This window comes from Scomber scombrus, chromosome 9, assembly GCF_963691925.1.
Source record: "Scomber scombrus chromosome 9, fScoSco1.1, whole genome shotgun sequence".
NCBI classification, from domain to species: domain Eukaryota; kingdom Metazoa; phylum Chordata; class Actinopteri; order Scombriformes; family Scombridae; genus Scomber; species Scomber scombrus.
The window spans coordinates 12,038,626-12,055,758 of NC_084978.1; the positions used below are offsets into that span (position 1 = coordinate 12,038,626).

Sequence of the window (17,133 nt, forward strand, 5' to 3'; positions counted from 1 at the left end):
AAGAGCTAAGTGTCCAGCAAGCTGGCAATACTTCCATCTACTGCACAGGAAATAGAAGTTCAGGAAGAAAGAGAAAGAGGAAAAAGAGAGCAATGCAATTAAACAGCAGGAGTCTGGAATCGATATTCTGTTACACCTACGTAGATACTCTGGAGGTTGATTTAATCTATCACAGTCAAAGGCTTTATTAAATATGTCAAGAAGCAATCAGGAAACAAAGTCTGCATTTCTAAAAGCTCCATGAAAGTTAGCATTTACTGGTGAGGGCAGAAGTTTCAACTAAATAGCTTTACATTTTCCATATACTGTAGAATATATGTGATATTTTGTTCTGATTAAACTATGTTATATCCATGTGACTTGTATGGCTATGCACTATTTCTACATGTATGCATCGAAGCTACTTTTAGGGATTTCATATGAGAAATAAAAACATGCATTAATGCTGCAACAAAGACTGAAGATGCTATTTTTCACAGGAGATCTATGGAGTCATTATCACTGTTTCTATTCCTCTGCTGTAGAGGGAAGGAAGCCCTCAGCCTCTCTTTACTGCAGCAGTAGCATCGCTCGCCATGTTGATTGTCTTGATGACATTTTTGAGGCGCGAGCCTGGGTGTGGAGGACGGTCAGTTATTGATTATCTGCCAGCACACAGAGGTCCTGTCACTATGGGAACAAGGGTGCTGGCTGTTCACAGTCAATAGCCAGGGACCAGTTCCAGATTAAACCTACTGTGTGACACACCATACTGTCCTGTTTTTGACAGTTAGGGGGAGGAAAAATTAACATATTACTGACTTAAGTGAAGATGGCAGCACACTCTTACAGTGTTTGACCCTGGACTGAGATAAGATGCAGACAGACTGTTTTCTGTCGCTTGATGGTAAAATAAACAGGAAACTGTTTATTATTTCACCATCAAGCGACAGAACACACTCATTAAATCTTAACTTGCTTTATATCTGTGACCAAATATTGTGTCAACAGCATTTCTCAGTGCATAAATAAGCATCTGAGTTGTTTGAGAGAGGGGAAAAAAGTAAAAACAGACATGTTCTCATAGAAGTTGGCAACTTCCGTAAAAGCAGCATGATCCAATATTTTGGCATGATAGGTATTAACAAACAGGTCCCAATCCCCCCATGCAAAATGGATGAGACACGCCCATGCTGTTACAGCAGATCTCAACACTATGGCAGATGGATCTCAGAAGTAGGACTGTGTGTGTGTATTTGTGTATGTGTGTGTGTGTGTGTGTGTGTTTGTGAAAGAGAGAGATGACGGAGAGAGAACAAGTGGGTGTGTAGCTGGGAGCTTCCATCTCCAAAGTAAGTTTGATGCTAACAGGGGAAAAGGAGAATGTGCTGCACTGCTTCAGCCTCAACACCCCACACAGTAAATGCTGGAGGGTTTGGTCTATAAAGCCTGCTGATATACAAGTGCGTGTTATCAGAAGGACACAAAACTTAATCACTCATAATTCAATAACAATTACATAATGACTCATTTGTTTAAGGCAGTCCTTTCACATTAACACTTAAACACTGTATCAAGAGTCACAGTCACATACATAGTGCACTGAACGAACAGAGAGAGAAAACAACAAGCATACACCGAGGTACATATATTGTGTTCAAAGTCACGATTTCCACAAGGCAAGGCAGCAGTACTACATCACAGAAGCGGGGGAGCGAGGAAAGAAAAAGAAAACGACCACCATTTCACAATCAGACATCTTACCAGTCAACCTCTGCAAAACTACCCTCCTCAGCCTCAGGGACGTGACTGTTGGAACGAAGGTGGGGAAAAAAATTATCTTGTTGACAAAGTGTGGCGTTAACATGTTCTATAAATGTGCAGGCGCCAGGGCGAGATTAAAGATGGGTTTGTTTATGAGTTGGCAGGAGTTAGAATATGATAGGTCAGATGCCAGGAAGGGCTGTAGCTGCGGTATGGGTGTTAGGTTGATAATAGCAAGCCTTTGAATCATTTATTCTGTAAAATGTTGTTGAACTAGTCTTTGTCTAGAGTCTAAATGCAGTCGTCATTATTGTGTCAATTACTAGCTGTCGTAGTAAAGTCAATTACTAAAGAAATATAGCTACGAGTTACTAATTAAATTGTGCTAGAATTCGCTCATAACAGATGTTAGTCATACTAGTTGTACTTCTTAAATGCTGTGTAGAGCATATTTTGTCACATGCCACCTATACATTTTTTTTCACATAAAAATACATTTGAGATACATTAAAAAATACTGGCAAGATTTCATCACTGAAATAGTGGGGTATATTAATTTTCTTTTAATTAAAGCTATTGCAGAAAAATTGATATATGAAATAAAGCCACTGAGCAGTTTTTTTGTTTTTTTTTCACTTTGACTTAACGAGGAGCAGATGCACTTTAACAAGAAAAACAAGAAAGACAATATGTTAGTAATACTAACCTGATAATGAAAAGTAATCAAATGTAACGTAGGTCACACTTTATTACACCAAGGACGTTTTGTCAAAATGTTTTGGGGAACAAGATGTAAAGAGACAATGAAAGCAAACCCATGAAAGGCTGGAGCAAACTGGGAGACGATATACATTTTTGAGACCAATTTTGTTGTACGTTAAATTTCTTCCTCTCATTCCACATCACGTAAGTGCAGGAACAAGTTTTTGCAATTACAGCTGAGCTTTATGTGCATTTGTGTGTATCCACCAATAAAAGTTTTAATCTGTAAACTATTTTCACATGTCTGCTTCAGAAGACTAACTGCAGTGCAGTTTTTTTTTGTTTTTTTTGTAAATTGTAAAGAGTGGAGCCGACCAGATGATGTGCTCCACTGAATACTACAGCTCTCTATTTGATTCACGCATGGCTTGATTCATATTGTGAGCCTTTTTGCTCTTGTACCTTCAGTAAAGCAACCGTGTGTGCATATGGGCTAATATACTATACTAGGCATATGTAGCAACTGTATATATCCATAGAGTTATATTATACAAAGACAAATCGCCTATAGAGATTTGGTTTATTCAAAAAACAAAGTCACAATATATTTCTCTGAGTTTTGTCACTCGAGAATATCTGTAAAAAAAAAAAAAAAAAAAAAAGGCTTTCAAATCTAGTCCAAACTAATAACACCCAGGAGGATTCTGGGAGCCTTCCTAACCTAAACAGTATATCTCCTTGAGATTTGGTCTCCAATCCAGTGGAATTAATTAATGTCTTCACCCTTGGGGATGGCTTTATTAATTACAGCAGCACTTAATTTGTAGAGAGGAACACATGCAGGCGGCAGTGTCAGAGGGGCTCCCTGTGTGTATGTGTGTGTGTGTGTGTGTGTGTGTGTGTGTGTGTGTGTGTGTGTGTGTGTGTGTGTGTGTGTACCAAATTACAAATCATGACTTCGCACACGCATGTTCATTCATTCGTGTTAAAAATATATGAAGTTCTATCTTGTCTTTCCCTCAAAGTATATTCTACTTAGACACGTAAAAATACGTGTTTAAAATGCATTCAAGTATGTTAATTCCACAAGTAGAGACATGTTAGTTACCTGTTAAAGTTTAATTGAACAATATGTCTCACAACTACTGTTATTTCACAATTAACTTTAGGCAAGTAGACAACTGGATGCAATAAAACTAGGAATCTGTGACAGGGATAGGAAGGAAGTACCATTCATCAAACTCACACTGCATCTAATAGTGTGCACACAGATTTATGCTTGCCAAGCTGTTTTACTGTTGGGTAGACACAAAGATAATTAATCCATTATGTTTTTATATAATTAAATACATGTCATATCAACTATAAAGGCCTAAACCTAAAGGTGAACTTGCACGGAAATAAAAGTATGGTTGTGCTAGCATTAACTTCCCATCACTGTAATGCTTATAAACGAGGGTCTAATTGTCTGGTGCATCACTGTATAACTACACAACAATGACATCTACAGTAAACTGCTTTTCAAAATAAACCCTCACAATTCTTATTTTGGAAACCCAGAAGTAGAAGAGTAGGCCAAGTGGTAGCATCATCAAAACAGCCTCGCCTCATTAGAACCTGCATTTCCCCTCTTCTGCTATGAGGCACTCATCCATATTTATCAGATGCATGAGAGGGAGTCCTCATTTCAGAGAATCAAAGGGAAGTATCTCTACTTGGGATGAAGGAGAGACTGCTGCCTAACTTCAGTCTTTGCAGTAAGAGACTGTCTGTCCCTAATGACCAACAGACTTGACCTAATTAAACGACTGTTAAAGAAACGCCATGGAAAGGCAGACATTAAATAGCACATCGAACATTGAAAATGACATCAGCAGCAACTTTTTTTTTTTTAAAAGAAGAAATATAAAAAATGATCTTGGAGTTATCACTTCATCAACATGCATATTATCCCTACTTAAAGTGATTTTATATTCTTGACCAGGGAAATGACAATGAGAAGTTGTCAATGTCTTCACTGTACTAGCATAACAAGAGCTTTGGTACAGAAAACTGCAGATAAAATACTCTCTTTTGTCCTTCAGCCTGCACTTCAATCAAATTCATCAATCATGCTTTTAATTGAATCCTAATGGGTTTAATCATGTACTGTCACGCCTGCACATGCTTTGTTTCTGTAAAGATACTCTGCTCTCCCACTTGTTTTGCATCCACTGAGGCTAATTATCTATGTGCTAAAACTAAATTAGTTTTTTCAGGGGAATAAAACATTAAGGCTTGATTTAATGAAATGTTAAAATGTAATAGAATGTGTTTTTATTTTATTGTAGCTCAGACAAAAAAATTACCGATATTCTGGTTTTAAGACGTTGCCAAGTTCTGGACCTTGCAGAGAAAATACTGAACTGTAAAGCCAGTTTTCATCGTGACAAACGATGGAATGAGACAGTAAAGTGCCTTTGCTTGCAAGTGTCTGTCCGCTTTTTATTTATAGTTTATGCTGCAAGGAGCACTGATGCAGCTGCTAATGAGAAGGCAAGGGAGGACAGAGAAACGCCAGATGTACTATGGCGCACACTCTGCATTTAATGAAGGTGATGGGGGAGGCAACGGTAGAGGATGCAAAGGGGGGGAAAAGATTGTGGAAAATGGAGGAAGAAAGAAACATACCCATAGGCCACACCGGCAACGGTGCACTTCTTGAACTGCATGACGTTGCAAGTCAGGGTCCCCGTCTTGTCAGAGAAAATGTATTTCACCTGCACAGGTAGAAGAGAGGCTGACATTGTTGACAGTGTCGTGTCATAAAGGGTTAAAAATCACAATGCATCGACTTGTAGAATTGAAGTGGTTTATTCCAAGAAACACAAGAAATCCATAGTACATCTCATTTGTATACACATATCAGATGTCATCAGCTAGAACACAAGCATTTCCTGTTTGTATGACATTTCAAGGCTTTTGCTCACAATAGTCTATCTTTCACACTTTCACTATCTTTCTCTTCTCACTCCACAGAGAATGATATCTAGCCTGCCAAGAGTCAGGCTGGCTTCTTGTTTCCTAGGGCCTCACCCAAAATGACTTTGCATGTATTTAACACTCTACCTAAAATGACCTTACAATACAATAAACAGCAGAGCACTTATTTCATGAGTTTACACCAAAAGTTTTATTCTATAGAGTATAAAATAACCTAATATCAAGTGTAATCTGAATTGCATTACCTGGCCTAATTCTTCATTCAGATTGGAGGTGCGTGCCATGGCCGGTGTGTTTGTGGGCTCATACAGCATATCAGTGTCCTGAAACAATCACAAAGGACATGAAGTGTAATTTCACTAAAGGAACACAATTTTTGCTAAAAATACAATATTCATATCAATATCGAAGTAGACTTCACAAAAGTGCTGAAAGCGAGGGGAAAAAAATCCGATGCTTCACTTCAGTCAGGCCCTTCTCAATCCTCCCTGTTTGTTTCCCCTCAAGAAAACATTGAACCAACTGAGGCTGCGGGGAGAGAGACCAGCTGAGAACTGCCCTAAATGTTCCTAAAAATTCCATGCTAGGATTTTCATTTAAAATTTAATGAATAAAGGGGCTCAGAATAACTTCGGGCAAAAAAAAAGTACAATTTCTCAGCTGAGATAGTTGGCGGGGTTGACCTAGTTGCTCAGGATGTAAGAACACAATATTCTAGGTGTACTCACTCAAATACGTCATGCCAATCAGGACTGTGCAGTGGTTTTATATCCACTGTGATGCTTTTAACATTTTCTTTTCTTTAGGCTAATGTTATATTATTGTTCACTAAGTGGTAAAGCTACAGTCAACCTTGCTATTCATACACAGTGATTTATCATTTTTATAATTTTTTTTTTTAATACTATTTAATGTATTGTGTTATACTTATTTTTATGTGATGATCAATTGTGCATTTCTTCATTTAATAGGTTTTCTTCAACTCACCCAGTTGATGAAAAAAGCCTGGATGAACTTGATAACTTCCAGTGTGACCAGGAGACTAATGGGGATCAGGTTGTTGAACAGGATGATGAAGGTGAGGAAGTTGAGGCCAAAGTTAGCTGCCCCGCCATCTATGAGGGGACGAATTTTGGACAAAGGGAGTGATACACAGGAGACTCATCAGTGCCGGTTCATAAGTATCAGTTAGTTAAATGAAAATGCCCAAAGCTACTTCCAGCCAATGATCAACATTATCCCAATCAAGAGGATGTTTTGGACTAATGTCATGCATTAGCTGGAATTAACCATTTCTTCCACCCAACCTCATCCTCTTACGACTCAACCGATTAGCAGTCCAATTTAATGTCCCAAAGATTCAAAGTAGCGGAAAGGGACTGAAGTATCTCAAATGTCATTAGTGTCACAGCAGCAGCCTTGGCATCCAGCATGATCCAGGCAATGAATTCCACAAAGCACTATGCAAAATGATGCTGGTCCCCCAAAAGCCCCATACAACTGGCAATGATCAACATGTAACCTCACTGACACCAAACATGAAAACAGGAGAGATGTGATTTACCTTTCCTCAGCTTGCAGCAGGTTGCAAGAGTTACCTTCCTCAACCCAAGCCTTGATATTAGCATAGCGGTTGAGAGGGAGAAGCCCTTCACCATGACAGAGCAATTGCAAAACAAAAAACTGGATGGCACAAAGAAAGTGGCAGGATGGAAGCTACTGCTACTGGTACAACAACACATATAGGAAGGAGTACGTTTTTTATTCAGAAGTGGGGAGGAAGACAAACATATTGGATGCTCTCAAGACAAAGGAGGGAGATTCAGTCCATAGCACATTCTCAACCAACAAGGAGTGGAAAAGAGTGGGTGGATTATGCCAGCAAAAAAGTCTGAGTGTTAATGATGATCACTACATCACCTCATTTCGCTCATTTCTAGTAGCCAGCTTGTTATGTGCAAGGATTCTGCTATTAGATTAGAGAGAGAGAGTCTGGGTTGGATCAGTAGAGAGCCATTAAAATAAATAAAAATCAAACCATAGCAGGGCATGCACCAGTCACACAAGTGCAAAAGCACACCTGATATGTATTTCTTTAAATGTATGTCTCTGCAATGTAAGCACAAAATTAATTTTAACTGTGAGTAATCAGACAAGTTGACCAATTATTAATCTATATGATTTATTTACAGCAAGTTGTTGCAGGAGTTGGGCTGTAAATTGTTTTGATTTCAATATTTTAAGTGACCTTCTCAAAATGGTGAGAAAAACAGAACTAAAAATAGCTACACACACAGCTAAACACCAAACTAAATGTCTACATGTACTAGACGTGTAAACTGTAGCAGGTGGCGTGAATGCATAACAAATGACCATTATTTATTTTTGCCCTCAGTCTGCATTAAGTTTACTTTTCACAATGTATAGGCTTAACGCCTGTGACGACCAGTGTCAGCACTCCGTGACCGCTCAAAGTCAAATTAATTATTCACCAGGCATGCATAATCGCAGGCTGCTTTGACATATGAGCCTGTAGGATGTGTGGTGGGCTAACATTGACTCTGCTGTTCATGTCTGCGTTTGCCTTCCGAATGATGGCGAGTGGTGAAATTACAATAATTTAGGAAATATGGTGGGGTGTAAGTGTGATTTGACAATTTTCCCACCTCTCTCTTTTGTCACAGGTTGGATAATATGCACTGGACAGAGTCTCAACAACTCCTCATGGAAATACAATCAGTCTCAAGATGGACGCCTGCTTTATGACTTACACTACCCTCATCCGTGTGATAACGTTTCCTTTAGATGTGGGTTTTAATGCCACAAAGGACAATATTAAAACCCCTCAACAAAACCAATAGAAGCCAATGCAACATCTTATGAAAGGGGAGAGTGTAAGTCGTAATACAGGCTTAAAATTGACCAGGGCACAACCTCTCCTACACAGGCCTACCAGGGTACAGAGTAATGGCCAGAGTATCACGATAATCACTTTGCATGCCAGTTTCAGAGCTTCATCACTGGAGACCAACTGGGGATTTCACTTTAAACAGCCCTGCCTTTTTACTGCAGAAACTGAGCAGCCCATATTTATCTGTCGTTTAAACCTGAGCAATTTTCTAAAAATGGCTTGAGAATAAACATTAGAACTAAGCAGGTTTTCACCTCTCCCCATCCCTTCTCTCTACGTCTGTTGTTTAAAAAAAATCCACACAAGAAATGAAGGCGGCAGAGGCATTCAGAAAATGTCAGCTCTTGCCCCTTGGGTTGCACATGTTGTGCTCAAGCAATAAACACGGAAAAGCCTCCTGCTATGAAGAGCTTCCTCAGTACATTATCATCTCACTGGCAGTAAAAGTAAATGTTGCTATTCCTTTCTTGTAAAAATGAAGGAAAAAATAAGATGAGGGTCTGAAGCTTGGGAATTGCAAAGCGTTTAACGTGGCACCAAAAAAATGGAGGAAAAGTGAGACACTGTTTGCATCAGGCACTGAAAATAACTAGACAAAGGTATAAGAGAGCTGGAGGGGAAAAACCTATTGTTGGATCCCTGGTATGTGCTTGTCCATGGCATGGGCCCATACAAAGTAGGGCAACCATATAGGGGGCGAGGGTAGGGGGCTTCATTTGCTTAGCAAAGGCAGAGCTTCAGTAAGGGGTTAGTAAGGGAGGGTCATTCACGGATGGCCAAGGCTTTTAAATGGTTGTTACCTGGAGCTGTTAAAAAAACGACAACAAAGAAAACAACAAAATCAAACAGAACATTAGAAAGGAACAAAAAAGTACAGCAGCGCAATGATATTCAACCATTTCTTTTTCACTCAGTCTCACACTCACAACACATTTATGCATGTCACAGCTGTCTTTTCTCAGTTAACAGGGAATTCACTTATTCCCACATTGCCACATATTTCACTTGTAATGCGAAACATAGTTTAACTGAGGCAACATAAAAAACGACACAACACATACCAGCATTTAACAAAGTAACTCAAAATGACAACGAAATAAGCTGATATGGACAAGTGAGACAAAATATGTGGAATAAGAGGAGCAGCATTGGCTGTTGGGATTCTTACAGTTGAGATCCATGTACCAGGCATCATTGCCGTACTGGTACTTCCAGATGGTTTGGCCGATCGAGCAGACCAAAGAGATGGCCAGCAGGCAGCCAAACAGCACAAGGATCTGAAAGTTGGTGATACGCTCAACGTTGGACAGCTTCAGAGGAGGCCGCGTGGAATTCTGGGTGACATGACAAGACAGATATGGTCAAAATGAGGAAGTATGCTTAGTGGTAAAGTCCCTTAGTGGTAAATCCTTGTAACACACTGATTAAAAGACAAAAATATCAGATGATTAGAATTTAAAATTAAGACAATGTTAGGTTTGGTTACATACATGTCATGTCGTGACATGTTTTAAATACAGCAAATATTTACTTGTTGGTTAAATAAATTACATGAAAAAGTAGAACTGCTCCAAAATGAAAAATCACAGAAAAAATATATTTTTTAAAAGCATCACCTTTTCACCACACTGATCAGTTTCTTCAAGTAATGTAATTTTGTAACAGCAAATAATACCCTCCAAATACAATGCAAATATACTAAACCTGCATGAGCTTTGTGTCATGTCCTGTGTAGACCACCACACCATGGACCCACTGAGTGTTCCTCAGCTGAGCTCCTCTCAGTAAGATCTGGTCTGGACCCAGCGGCTGAGTACTGTAGTTAGAAACATCACAGCCATGAGTACACTGAAGCACTTTTCATTGCAGAACAACAGGTTAACAATGTCTCATTCAAGGTGATGTAAATATGATTTAAGTATTTGGTTGACAGTGATGGCTGACACATTGATAGGACAAGTCATCATCCTTTCATCTTTTAATTTAACATGGACCTTCCTGACTTCTTATGGATATATATGACAACATTAATAATAACCAACATTATGATGTAAATAACCTATTCTGACAGGTTCAATACACAACCACTATAAATCCAGGTGATTGGTATTTCATGATGCCCTGACTTGTTTATGTCAGTCATTTTGTAAACACAGCACTAGAACTGACTTCTGTAACTATTTACTTTTTAGTTTTAAGCTACAAGTCAAAGTCTCAAATAGGAATGAAAATGTACACATAAGTTACAGTAAAAAGACATATATATATATATGTAATAGGATTTTTCATTTTCAGTTGCTGATAAAACAAAATAATGAGGGAATAAGACTCCACATGTGAAAAGATTTACACCAATATGGAAAAGATTCCAGATCAAACTATAAACATACTAAAAGTTGAATGTAGCCTTTGGTAAATCTGCCTCTTCTCTACTCCTACAATCAAGCCACAATGTTAAAAAAGCTGCATGTAGTATATTGTACATTTTCCTTCCAAACAAAGCCTCCAAAGAAAAATCTAATTTAATATCACTGCAGCAGGTGCTTTCATTTATTCGGCAGAAAGATTAAATAATTCCTAAAACCTCATAACGCACTGATACTGGCTCTGCTCCTGGATAATGGGCTATTTAGTTGGTAAGCGGGGCGAAGAGCCAGACACGCAGCTCTGCATCAGGGCCCACCTGTGTCTATCCAGCCGGATGTTCCCAACAAACTCATACAGATGGCGGTTTGGGCTCTCACACTCCATCCGCCCAGAGAGACGCATCAAGTTGTCGATGTCCTTAATTTCTGCGGTCACTTGGAGACCCTGTTGATTTATTTACAGTCACAATTGCGTCTTCAACGTAAACAATAAAACACTAGAACAATTTTAAAAAAGGAAAGATACTCACTTGTCTGATTTTAAGGTTGGTTTCTCCGTCCAAGTTAGATGTTTCAATGTAGCACATACCCTGTGGTTCACTGTTGTGGAGGGAGAGGAAATACAGACTTTGAGTAGAACTAAAATAACAGTAAACTGGTTCTTAATCATTTCTAACCATATGTTATATATATTATTGTAATGCAATTAGCAAAGGTGGCACTAATTATGCCCCCGCAATAATTAACATTAGTTTCGATCATTTATAAACTATCTAACTGATAAAATGAATCTCAAGTGAAAAGAGGGTCTACAAAAGGACAAGAGCATACTAGATCACTGCAAACAAAGATGCTGCATGCCTGCCTATAGGCCACTCAGGAACATAAAAGTGCATCAATGTTTTACTGAGTGAGAGTTGTCATTTAGGACAGACATAACATATTTGTTTGCTTCTAGCCCTAACTTTAACTATCTATAATACACTGGAAAAGGAGCATAGAGTGGAGAGAGAGAGAACACACCACAAATGGTGATATGAGAAAGCAGGCATGCTGAGCACAACAAACAGAGCAGACAAATGGGCCTCTGACAGACTCCGGGCACAGGGACAGAGAGTTAGAGCATGCCGGTGCTTAAGGTGAGCTGGGTCGCTGGTTAGCTACTGTTTTTAATAGAGTGATTTATGCATACCGAAGGCCAGTCCAAACACACACAGGGTGGAAGGGAAATCAAAAAGAGATCTTGACCCTGAAGCCCAACCACAATCAATGAGGTGCAGACTCTGCTGCTATTAGCCATCGTATGAGAGTGTTGTTTTGAGGAAAACAAGCAGAATTTTGCTGTGATGGCCAGGAAGTGATTTTGATTTAACTTTTTTTAAACTGGCACTATTCAGAAAACCTGTTTATACTAAGCGAGATTTATAAATCAAAACGGAAATTCCAAGATGTGCTTCAACTTTTCATCTTGGAATGTGATTGCATGCAAATTGTCACGTCAAATAAAATGCTACATTCAGGGTGCCATACAAGCCATGCAAGGGCAACAATGTGGGAAATATATTCACACCCAAAAATGTTCCTGTGCTGTAAAACTATGTGGAAGAAAAATAGAAAAATGAAAAGGTTGATCCTCTATTTTATCTGGAATTTGCCGACATAATCACCCTTCCTTCCTAAAGTATGACAATTAAACATTTCTCATGTGTGTCAGGAGTGAAAGAAGTGCTAAAATGTCTTGTCCCAGTTGTTGGTACACACAGCCCCTATCTCTCCCACAGCTGTTTTTTTTGTTGGTAATGTTGTTGGTTTCCTGACCTGGACGACAGTATGACGAGATCAGCCGGGAGGTGATCGCCGTTTGCAGCTCTGACTACTTCCCCAACAGCCACCTGATAATACCAACCAAACACCAGCAGGGGGCGAGAGAGAGAGAGAGTGTGGCAGTTGATCGCACGGCCGGAAAGGAGAAGATGAGGGAGAAAAAAAGGGAGGGATGGAGAAGGTAGAAACAAAAAAACACAGACAGACGGACAAACATCAAACACATAAGGGGAGAGAGACAACTGTTTCAGTTTTGGGAGATGAGAAGAACACAATGATCAGTCCTGTATGATCAGAGGGTATGATTGGTCATCTGTTCTCCCTTTCATAAAACCATTTAGAAACACATATGAAGTGAATGTTCTTGTAAAGGATTTATTTTTTCAAATGTAAGTCAAGATTAAATGCAGATGGAGAAGATTTTTGAACACTATCCTGGATACATGGTCTGCATTTTGAATAAATTTGAATCTGAAAAAACTTAAAAAAACATTCCAGGCAACAAAGCCCAGTCCATACTGTAGCAGGTCCAAATGTTTTTCGAAAAGGTGAAGGAGGTAGGTAGGTTTATGTTGACATGGTTGCTCAATTCTAATTCACTGCCCCGCTAGAGAAATGATGGCCGCCACATCAAACTGCAAAGCATCACTTTCCTCAACTCTTTAAGTGCTTAAATGTTGTGTTTTTCCACTAATATTACCATACAGATATTGAAATGAAGATTTTCAATCACAGTGTTTGACAATATTGTGTCATAACATTGTCTAACCATCATTTCTTTTGGGTGAGCTGAGAGAGAGTAAGAAAGGAGAAAGAGGGGAGAAGTTCCCCACAGTCTGGCAGCAGGGTGGACTCCTATACCTGGACGACAAAATGACAGCATCCGCAGGAACGAAATCACTGCCATTTACTCTAATAATATCGCCCACTTCAACCTGTGAAAATAAACTGGTTACTGCTGTGCATTGCCTAGAGAGACAGCATGAATGGAAACATGAGTTCAACATCAAGAGTAGAAATGCACAGCTGAAAAAAGAAAAAAGGCAAGTACATTAAAGCAGTGAACATAATACAATAGTGATGAGAAGATACACTGAAGAAACAGCTGGAGTCTTCTTTTCATTATTGTTGAACTTTGCATAGCAGGTACAACCATTCATATTCATATTTATTCATTCAACATTTTCAGTCAGAAAAATTGTATTCATCAACATCTTCCATTGTACAAGTTGTATTAAATGAGCCATTTAATACAACTGTTAGTCTGTTGTTCTTCTGTCATACTGTCTGTTTATCTTAACTAATCACATAGTTAACAAAAAACGAATTATTAAATCATTTAAGAATTAAAAGTATCTGGTAAATGGCAATCATAAGACAAACAAAAGCAATGAAAATGCCTATCAATTATTGTCATTTCTTTTTATCACAGTGGAAAAAGAAACATCACAGTTAACATTATGATGTTAGCTTGAGTATTTAGCAATGCTGATTTTGTTTTAGCCATATTCAAGCTGTACTAAAAGAACTGAATGAACTTGGAGACCAAACTGAAATCTGTGAGAGAAACTGATTTTACAATATGCATGATGAAGAAAAAAAAAAAGTTAAATATTTAAATCTAAAGCCTTTTTAGAGAGAAGGCGAGGAAGATTCACATAGCAGTGAACAACACACACAGTCACACAATTTATGACTGCTGGCAATATCAAATATTTGATTAGTTAATATTGGTATCACAAACACTGTGCTGACTGATGTTGACAAGTTTTGTCTACATAATCCTATCTTGAAAACTCCCTGAACTCCACCCTTCAGTATTGCTGATGCATTAACTATTTTAGAAAGTTGTTACAGTTTGTATTATGTCATTTTAATGTCAAGTTTCCTCTGTGATAACAGATACGCCCATGCATCTGCCCATTGGTCTATTTTGTAGTCATCTTGATATATACATTTTCTCATGCAGTAATCAGAAGAATGTTCCATTACCAGCCAAGTACTTGAGATGGCAACATCAGACGTAACATATCTTGCTGTTACTTAAGGTAATAACTAAAGTTCTTGTCTGTCTCATACCCCCGAGAGCAGAACAAGTGATTCAGTTTATATTCCACTGCTAAATGCTGAATGTACCTTCTAATGGATGAGGCAGTATATTAAAGTACAAATCTACTTTATTTCTGCACTACCTTGTGTTTTTTATCCACTTTCTGCTTTTATCCAAATTGTTCCAGCCACAGTAATAAAATAGTTTCTTTATGAGGGAAGTGAGGAGGCTGCTCTCTGGCCTCCAGCGTAGCCTTCAAATGACCATCCACATGGAAACGCTGGTTTAATTAGTGGCTGGATACTAGAGGGGTCAGAGTGTGTGTCTGTGTGTACACAGCGTGTGATGGTGAAACTGGTACAATAGATGATTTGTTTTGTGCTCCAGATGAATAAGACACAGACCAGTGAAAATGATCATTAGTGGCACATTTTGGGTACATACCTTCTCCCAGTGCACAATCTCCCAGGCACCATTCCTCAGTACTACAGTGAATAATGAGAGACATGGGGTGAGTTACAATAAAGAAGAGACAAAATAAGCAGAGAATTGAATGACAAAGCAAAAACTATGACAGCATCAGTGCTTTGATTTTAGCAAATTTACAATGCTTCCATGATAAAAACTTAAAATGTTCAATACCTTGACATTCCTTTTTGTTGACAACGTTGTCAGCTTTGTGACGTTTCTGTAAAGGAACACAAATAGTAGTAAATAGCCTGAAGAATATGACTCTGTATAGTCCCACTTGTTACAAAGAGAGAGAGAGAGAGAGAGAGAGAGAGAGAGAGAGAGAGAGAGAGAGAGAGAGAGAGAGAGAGAGACAGACAGACAGACAGACAGACAGACTGACAGACAGACAGAGAAGAAGAATAAGAAGACGGGGCTGCAGTTGCAAGCTAAAGAAAGACCCATTTGCACTGACACTCAATGCAGAGGCTCATATCATGCCAAAAAGAGCCCCCAATCTTGGTAATGTTGATGGTGAACTCAAGCAATTTAGACAAGATCACCATAAGAGAAAAATAAATCAGGCAGGATTGAACTGTGATAAAAAGGTTTGTCACATGAGGCAGGACTGAAGGCTGTTCTACATCTGAGAAGTTCAATATTTAACATAATTTCTTAAACACAGAAAATAAAATAACTGGCACAAAAAGTTAACCGACTTTTGTCTGCATGTCTCATTTTGTTACCTGTTCCTACCTACCATATCCTACATTGAGGACTGTCTTGTGACATAACACCCTTAATATTTAATCAAGCAATATAAACAGTATTTAAATTAATGTTGCTTCTACTCACATACTGAGCAAACTATATCATGTGTACCTTGTGCAACCACAACAAAACACAGATCCGCAGTATTACTTCTCCTCATGTCCCTCTTGTCTGCAGAACAGCCATGCAATCAACTGTGGCTTCAACAGCTGATTCCAAGGGACAGCTTGTCAACTAGCATCACGCTGAGTAATAATGTGTTGCTGAAGCCATCTCATACAAATAATGACTGTGATTGAAAAATATGGCTCCTAAAAGTATACATTGCTTTTAGGAGGCACATTTTTTCTTCTTCTTCTCTTTCTAATACACCCACTCTTGTCCTCTCTGCTTTCTACGCACTTCCTTCTTTTTCAGGCTCTAGTTGAGTCAAATTTGATTTAATATCCCTGCAACATGCAGTAGTGTCTAATGAATAGGCCTGCAGTGTCGCATGGCTTCAGCCTTTCACCAGCCGCACTACGCCCAGAAAAGGTTTGCTAGTAGACCTTCACGAAGCTCATTCATCATCCCGTGTAAGAGCTGTCAGCTAATTTCACTCATCCATGCTATCTGCTCTCACCGTAAAGACCCTCCTCTATTCATACAAGTGTAGTAAGAGTAGAACTGTATTTATATCTGTTACTTCACAACTTTTCCTGCCTTTCGCCCTTCTCATATCCTCTATCGCTCCTTCCGTCCCGATGGACATGGAGAAAAGGAGAGATACTGTATTTAGATGATGTGTGTAATTGCGGTGCAGTGGAGGGCGAGTAGCACAGGGAGGTTATGCGTAAATACTGCAGTATCAGGCTTCTGTACACTTCTGCCATAGAGGGGGTGGTAAAAAGGTAGAATGTCTGCAATGTTACCTTGATTAACCTGCTAATGTGGCTTCAACATAAACCTTAAGAGACAGTGAGCAGCGATGGAGCTTGAACCACACAAAATCTTCCTTTTGCTCCCACAATGTTTTAAATACACTGCATCTTGTGATCCATAGTATTGCATTTTAGTGTGTCACATTTTAAGCTGAATAACAGCTGAACTTTGAAGCAAAAACAGCCTAGCTCTGCTGCAGTAAGAAGAGGCCAGCAACAAAGTAAGATAGCGTGCTATACAGTATGTGTCCATAGTGCATGATTCATGAAGTTACGGGTCGATGTTGCCCTGTCAGGTCAACTTGTGAGGGACAGCGCAGTACAAGGAACAGACGTGTGTGCAGGTGACCTTCAGCTATAAAGACAGAGTCATCACCACTCCGTTCCCATGTTTTTCACAACAGGCCAGGAGAA

The 17,133-nt window shown here is 39.0% G+C and overlaps 1 protein-coding gene across 1 annotated transcript in view; it reads right to left on the bottom strand.

The window, feature by feature from the left end:
• atp8a1 (ATPase phospholipid transporting 8A1) overlaps positions 1-17,133 on the bottom strand; it is a 102,124-nt gene that overhangs the window by 58,204 nt on the left and 26,787 nt on the right. The window contains 12 exon segments of the mRNA XM_062425037.1: positions 1,744-1,756; positions 1,758-1,788; positions 5,116-5,204; positions 5,673-5,750; positions 6,415-6,542; positions 9,507-9,672; positions 10,043-10,154; positions 11,022-11,149; positions 11,235-11,304; positions 12,523-12,596; positions 15,023-15,063; positions 15,221-15,266. Coding sequence (XP_062281021.1) covers positions 1,744-1,756; positions 1,758-1,788; positions 5,116-5,204; positions 5,673-5,750; positions 6,415-6,542; positions 9,507-9,672; positions 10,043-10,154; positions 11,022-11,149; positions 11,235-11,304; positions 12,523-12,596; positions 15,023-15,063; positions 15,221-15,266 — 976 coding nt within the window.